Source organism: Phascolarctos cinereus, unplaced genomic scaffold, assembly GCF_003287225.1.
Source record: "Phascolarctos cinereus isolate Bilbo 61053 unplaced genomic scaffold, phaCin_HiC Scaffold_7;HRSCAF=346, whole genome shotgun sequence".
Lineage (NCBI taxonomy): Eukaryota > Metazoa > Chordata > Mammalia > Diprotodontia > Phascolarctidae > Phascolarctos > Phascolarctos cinereus.
The window spans coordinates 9,977,564-9,984,481 of NW_027556180.1; the positions used below are offsets into that span (position 1 = coordinate 9,977,564).

Below are 6,918 nucleotides of genomic sequence, written 5' to 3' on the forward strand. Positions count from 1 at the left end.
CTAACTTGCTGTTTTATACATAACCCTAAAGGATGTGATCATTTTTCTCAGCCAATTGTAAGAAGTTTCCTTGTGATGTTATTTGGATAAAAACATTTTATTATGCCATCGCATTATATCATTTTTATATTATATTATATATTTTTATGTATACCAGGAAAGCTAGATGGCTCAGTGGATAGAATACTGGATAGAGTAATTCATCTTCATGAGTTCAAATCTGGCATCAGACACTTACTAGCTGCATGACTCTGGTAAAGCCATTTATCCCTATTTAACTCAGTTTCCCCATCTATAAAATTAACTGGAGAAGGAAATGACAAAACACTCCAGTATTTTTGCCAAGAAAATCTACAAAGGATTCACAAAGAGTTTGACATGGATGAAAAAAATGACTAAACAACAATAACATTATATACCACTTTACTGTGTCTATGTGGTGTGAGATTTTGGTCTAAACCTAATTTCTGCCAGACTGATTTCGAGTTTTGCCAGAAATTCTTGTCAAATAGGTAGTTACTTCTCAGATAATTTATGTTTTGAGGCTCATCAACTAGTGGGTTATTGAACTCAATTCTTTCTGATTCTTCTTTGTCTTTTCTATTCCATTGATCCCCTCTTTAAAAAAAAAAAGTAGGCAGAGCCAAGATGGTGGAGAAAAGGCAGCAACTCACTTGAGCTCTCCCCCAAAGCCCTCTGAACACCTTTAAACAATGCCATAAATAATTACTGAACTGGCAAAAACCCACAAAAGGATGGAGTGAAATAATTTTCCACCCAAAGACAACTTAGAAGGTTGGCAAGAAAGGTCTGTTGCACCTGGGTGAGAGTGGAGCCCAGCCTAGTGCAGACCATGCCAGCACACACTGGACCCCAGCAAACCAGGAGCAGGCCTCGGGAGCCACTAAATCATCAGTGGCTGCTTCCAGAGCTCCCAGCCCACAGACAGTAAAGTGGTTAAAAAATTAAGTAGAAGATTACAGGGGTCTTTTTGCTGGCACTGGGAGTAGGACTCCCTTGCTTTATCCATACTCAGGTCTGGATTTCAATTCTGGGTGACAGTCCCAGGGAGAGGAGGAGCATTAGCACACCAAAGCTTGCAGCCACAGTGGAACAGGGACCCTCATCACAGTTCCAGGGCAGAAAAGAATGCGTGGTCACTTATAGATCAGAACACAGGCCAGAAGAGTAGTAAATGTACCTCTCCCTAGATCAAACCACCTTAAAAGAACTGAAAACTTACAGATCCCTAAAAGTATTTCTGAAAATAGCTGCACAAAACCCTTGAAGCTTGGGATAGTGTGCCCTTCTCCCTGGAAGCAGAGCCTCACTTTAACAAAGAATTAGAAGTCAGGAAATAGACTGAGGAAATGAGCAAATAACAGAAAAAATTCTGACCATAGAAGGTTACTGTTGGTGACAAGGAATATCAAAGCACACACTCAGAGGATGATAATGAAGTCAAAGCTCCAACATCCAAAGTCTCCACAAAAAAATGTGAATTTGTCTCAGAACATGGAAGAGGTCAAAAAGGATTTTGAAAATCAAGTAAGAAAGTTAGAGGAAAAAATGGGAAGAGAAATGAGAGTGATGCAAGGAAATTATGGGGAAAAAAGAGTCAACAGCTTGGTAAAGGTGACACAAAAAAAAATACTGAAGAAAATAACTCCTTTGGAAACAGATTAGGCCAAATGGTAAAAGAGGTACAAAGAGCCCATGAAGAGAAGAATGTCTTGAAAAGCAGAATTGGCCAAATGAAAAAAGAGGCACAAAAATTCACTGAAGAAAAATGCCTTAAAAAGTAGAATTGGCCAAATAGAAAAGGAGGTACAAAAGGTCAGTGAAAAAAATAATTTCTTAAAAATTAGAATTGAGCAAATGGAAGTTAATGACTTTATGAGAAGTCAAGAAAAAGTAAAATGAAACCAAAAGAATGAAAAAATGGAAGACAATGTGAAATATCTCATTGGAAAAAACAACTGACCTGGAAAATAAATCCAGGAAAGATAATTTTTAAAAGTATTCATCTACCTGATAGCCATGATGAAAAAAAGAGCCTGGACAGGTCTACAGAGCTATTGTGCTGACCTTATTGTTGTATGCTTGTGAAACCTGGGCAGTATACCAGTGCCACACCAGGAAACTGAATCACTTTCATTTGAATTGTCTTAGGAAGATTCTGAAGATCACCTGACAGGATAAGATACCAGACACTGAGGTCCTTTCTTGAACTAAACTGGCAAGCATACAAACTCTGCTTCAGAGAGTGCAACTCCAATGGGCTGGCCACATTGTTGGAATGCAAAACATATGCCTGCCAAAAAGACTATTTTATGGAGAACTCACACAGGGCAAGCATTCACATGGTGGTCTGAAGAAGTGATACAGGGACACTCTCAAGGTCTCTCTTAAGAACTGTGGAATTGATTGTGTGACATGGGAGACACTGGCACAGGACTACCCAGCTTGGGGTGCCCACATCAGAGAAGGTGCTGTCCTCTATGAGCGGAGCAGAATTGAAACAGCTCAAAGGAAATGCAGGACATGCACATTTAGAGAAACCACCCCAAATATTCACATGGACTATTAACTTGTGGTAGAGCATTCCAAGCTTGTATTGGTCTGATCAGCCACAGTCTGACACACTGAAACTTGACTCTAGCATAGTGAGGTCATTTTGGTCCTCTTAGTGAATGAAAGCCACCAACCAACCAACGTGTGTGGTATATAGGTTGTACATGTGTAGTAATATTTCCACATTAGTCATGCTGTGAAAGAAAACATAGACCAAAAAAAATACCTCAAGAAAAATAAAGGAAGTAGAAAAAAGGTATACTTAAATCTGTATTTCGACACCATCAATTCTTTCTCTGGGAATACAGGGAAATAATGAGTCCTGGCTATACTTAGAGTCTTCTACCCAAGGGCGCTCCATTACCTTACCCTGGAGCTCCGGATGCAAGATGTCTCCTGTCATCCCTCCCAGTCACCCCGGGCACACTCTGTGGCTGCCCCTCCACATCCCCACTCCAGGGGCCAAAGCCCAGAAATCTGGAAACTCTAACATTGTCTTAAAAATCACAGCCAATTCAATCAAAAGACATTTATCACAGGCTTACTATGTTCCAGGCACTGTGGTGCGCCCTGGAGCTGGGGGGGGGGGCTTTCGAGAAGTCTTCGGATTTATATTGTTTGGGATTCAGAGCATCGATCCTCCCTTCCACTGGAGTTTCTCATTTCCTCCTAAGTGCAATGTTTAGGCAAAGATTTGTCTTGCCTACAACCTTGCATATAATCCAGAGGTGCAATTAGGAAATATTTCTTTTAGACTAAAATGGAAATATTGAAGCTAATCATCCTTTTACAAGTCTCCCAGAAGGACAGGGAGATGACACCTGGGAGTTATCCACACCAAAGGGAGCTGAGGAAAATAGAGAGAGGAGTGGAGAATCCCTCAGGGGATGGGAGAGTGTGAAAAGGGCAGCCAGTTCCACGTTTATGCGCATTAAGTTGAAGTCCCTTTACAATCCTTTAATGGCCTGTCCATACCATTAGGTGAAAACTTCTCCCCAGCACTTCCTAAGTGGGATACTCCACACCAGGAATAGGGTGTACAGTTCTCTTTCCTAAATCTGCATCCTTTAACAGCCCTCCCTCCTGGTCTCGCATTTACACACAAGGTACCCATGATGAACCTCCAACCAACCCTATATACACAGTTGCTTTGTATCCATAGAGCTCTTTTCTAGAGGCACACAAACCAGTAGAGCTTGATTAAGTGTCTGTGTATGTGCCTGAGTGCTTCCCTATGTAAATGTGTGTGTGTGTGTGCCCGCGTGTGCGTGAGCTTGTTCGATTTTTTTAACTAAGCTCCTTTGGATGGTGTCATCTTCCATCACCTCTGTGATTGATTCCGCGAAGCTAATGGTGCGTAAAAGCGCCAGTGAGTTCCGGGGCGCCTCCTATCCTGACGTCAGGAAGAGAGTTTAAAAGGGGGGGAATGCGCCAGGAGATCCCACAAGCGGCTGCGGGAGAAGTGGAAAGCCTCGGTCCTGCCCAGTCCCCTCCTGAAGATTTCGGAGTTTGGGGAGCTGCGCCCTCCTCGCCCTCTCAGTGCAGGGAAGATGCTGTCCTGCCGCCTCCAGTGCGCGCTGGCCCTGCTCTCTATCACCCTGGTGGTGAGCAGTGTCAGCGCTGCTCCCTCGGACCCGAGGCTCCGCCAGTTTCTGCAGAAGTCTCTGGCCGCGGCAGCAGGGAAGCAGGTATGATAAAATCCACTTCTAGTCCTTTCTTCCCTCCATGCAAACCCCCAACCCTGCAAGCCTGCAGCCGCTTCTTGGTCCAGGTAGGTTCGAGGAGGCGCCCTGTCAAGTTTCACTGGGTAAGTGTCACTGGACAATAAGGAGGAGGAAGAAGGGAAAGGGGACTTTCCTGTCCTGTGGTCTAAAGAAAACATTGGCTCCGGGAGCTAATGGGAGGAGGCACTCAGGGAGGTAAACGAGGGTTTGCTTTGCACTCCTGAAGACACCTGACACCAAGAACTTCCCAAGTCAGGAATTCCCAACTGCCTTTTTGGTCCCCATAGGAGTTTCTAAGCTCCAAGAAGTCCTGGCCAGTCCCTCTCAAAAGCTGAATCGCAGCTTGGGGAACGAGCTGGCCAGTACCTTTGAGAATAGGGGTGACAAGGGAAACAGGAGGTCCCAAGGTCAGGCCTAACCACTTGCATACTGAGGGGACAAAGGAGAATGTGGAACTGTCCTAGGTGCTGAAATACAGTTGGAACTGCTGTGGGTGCTGACTGCGCCCTCCAGGTGCACCAAGCAGCCCTGGGGAAAGTGGAAAAAGCTTAGTGAAGAGGAAACCACCCTAACACACTAGCCACTGCTAATAAGCCCCTCTCCTGGCTTACAGTTGAATGAGACTCTCTCAAAAAGATACTTCGTAATCTTTGGTGCGGTGCTCACAGTTAAGCATTGAGGTAAAAATAATTTTAATAAATTATTTACCTTTATCCAATTGTGTTTTTTTCCTAGTTAGATTATCTACGTCTACTTCTAGTTTTCAGGCACCCTAATATATCAAGAGATAAAAAGATCTAATAAACCTGAATGCTGAAAAGGGATGGAAATCTCAAAAGAATGTTCACTCTAATAGGATATGATTCAACAACTGCAATGCATAGAACTTGATAAAATATGCATTTATCATCTCTTTTGAAAGGAACTAGAACTCCATAGCAAATGTTGAAATCTACTTTTGATTTTTATTCTTGACCAGATTTTATGTTTAAGAGTCCACTCTTGGGAATTTGATAAACATCACAGGTATTTGAATGAGTTGACTTTCTCCCAATAACAAGCTTTGCCCTGAATAATCAAGTTTCTAGATTTTTTTTGGCACCATATTCAATCTTCTCTTCTCTTTTTTCCTCTTTCCTTCATCTCTTCCTTCTTTCCCAACCTATTTTGTTTTCTCTCTCCATTTAGGAACTGGCCAAATACTTTTTGGCAGAACTGCTGTCAGAACCCAGCCAGACAGAAAATGAGGCTCTGGAGCCAGAGGATTTGTCCAACGACCCTGAACCAGACGACATGCGGATGGAGCTTCAGAGATCTGCTAATTCGAACCCAGCCATGGCACCGAGAGAACGCAAAGCTGGTTGCAAGAATTTCTTCTGGAAGACATTTACCTCCTGTTAGCTTTAGAGAATTCTTCTTACCCATTTCAGACCCCTGAACCCCCACCTCCAAGCCCCCACCTTGTTCCCCAGTTCCCTGAATCCTCAGCAAGACCATCACAACGAGGGCAGATGATTGTAAATATAAAACAGTCATGGTGAAATTTAGAAACAACTAAATTTGATTTCAGATTGTTTTGTCAAACCTTTCCATTTTATTGTACGTGATTAGCTTGGTTTGTGATTCCAGACGAGTTCTTTACAATACACATTCCAATTCTCACAGATGTATTATTTTTAATTCTTTGTCATAATAAAGTTTATGTTTCAAATTGTAACCCTCATATTTTGATCATTTACAATTGAAATTACTTTTTAAGGAAAGCTATGCCTTTTTAAGCTTGCATATCTTGAGGATTTCAGATGGGGAGTTGCAGCAAATATCCCCAGTAAATAAGATAACCCATTTCAAATTGTGTTTCCTTGTGGAGCTTGGTGTTTGTATCTCTAGGTAGGCATGCTTGAATACACACCTGTCTGCCAAGCTGTTATGTGAAATATCCAATGTTCAAAATATAAGGTGGATCTGCTTTGGAGGTCTGGGAACAGAACTTTGACTTGTGTGGTTCAAATAAAATTCTGCACTTTCAAATGAGGTCTCTAGTCTCTTAACATTTAGATAAACGCCGTCTAACGATTTACTACTTTTACAGAATCTTCCTTCACTGTTTTCATGATAACTGGGAGAGGAGGATATGGCTGCCTGATACACTGATAATTTAAATTTGACTTGAGTTGAGAACTTGCTCCCTAAACAAGTATTTTTGCTTTTCATGTTCCAGTTGCTGCAGAGCTCCCAACTTTTCAATGACCATAGGTGAAGGTTGTAGGTTTTATTTTACCTCAACACCACCTGAAAGGCATCAGAGCTAGCATTCCTCATTCAGATCATAAGTCATAGTCACTGAATTCTCTCAGTTCCTAAATTTACAGTACAGTTGATTGAGAAGCAACCTCTTTTGTTCCTCTGTCTGAAAAGCAAGTCCATTTTTGAAAATCCAAATGGCATAGTCCAAAGATAAAGATCACAGAATTCTAAATGTGTTTACTCATAATATTATCATAGGCTAATGATGGGTAGTTTCCAAATAGATTGTGATTCAGAGAGAAACTGGCTATCCACACAGATAGTCTGCTTGTATTGAATCTGGAATCAAATCCTGGCTCTAAAAATAGTACTT

At 42.0% G+C, this 6,918-nt stretch overlaps 1 protein-coding gene across 1 annotated transcript; it reads left to right on the forward strand.

The window, feature by feature from the left end:
* Positions 1 to 4,013: 4,013 nt before the first annotated feature.
* Positions 4,014 to 6,332, forward strand: SST (somatostatin). Its single transcript, XM_020989066.2, has 2 exons — positions 4,014 to 4,262; positions 5,487 to 6,332. Exons 1-2 carry the CDS (start codon positions 4,125 to 4,127, stop codon positions 5,697 to 5,699), a joined length of 351 nt encoding a protein of 116 aa, XP_020844725.1. The 5' UTR covers positions 4,014 to 4,124; the 3' UTR covers positions 5,700 to 6,332.
* The last annotated feature ends 586 nt before the right edge of the window (positions 6,333 to 6,918 follow it).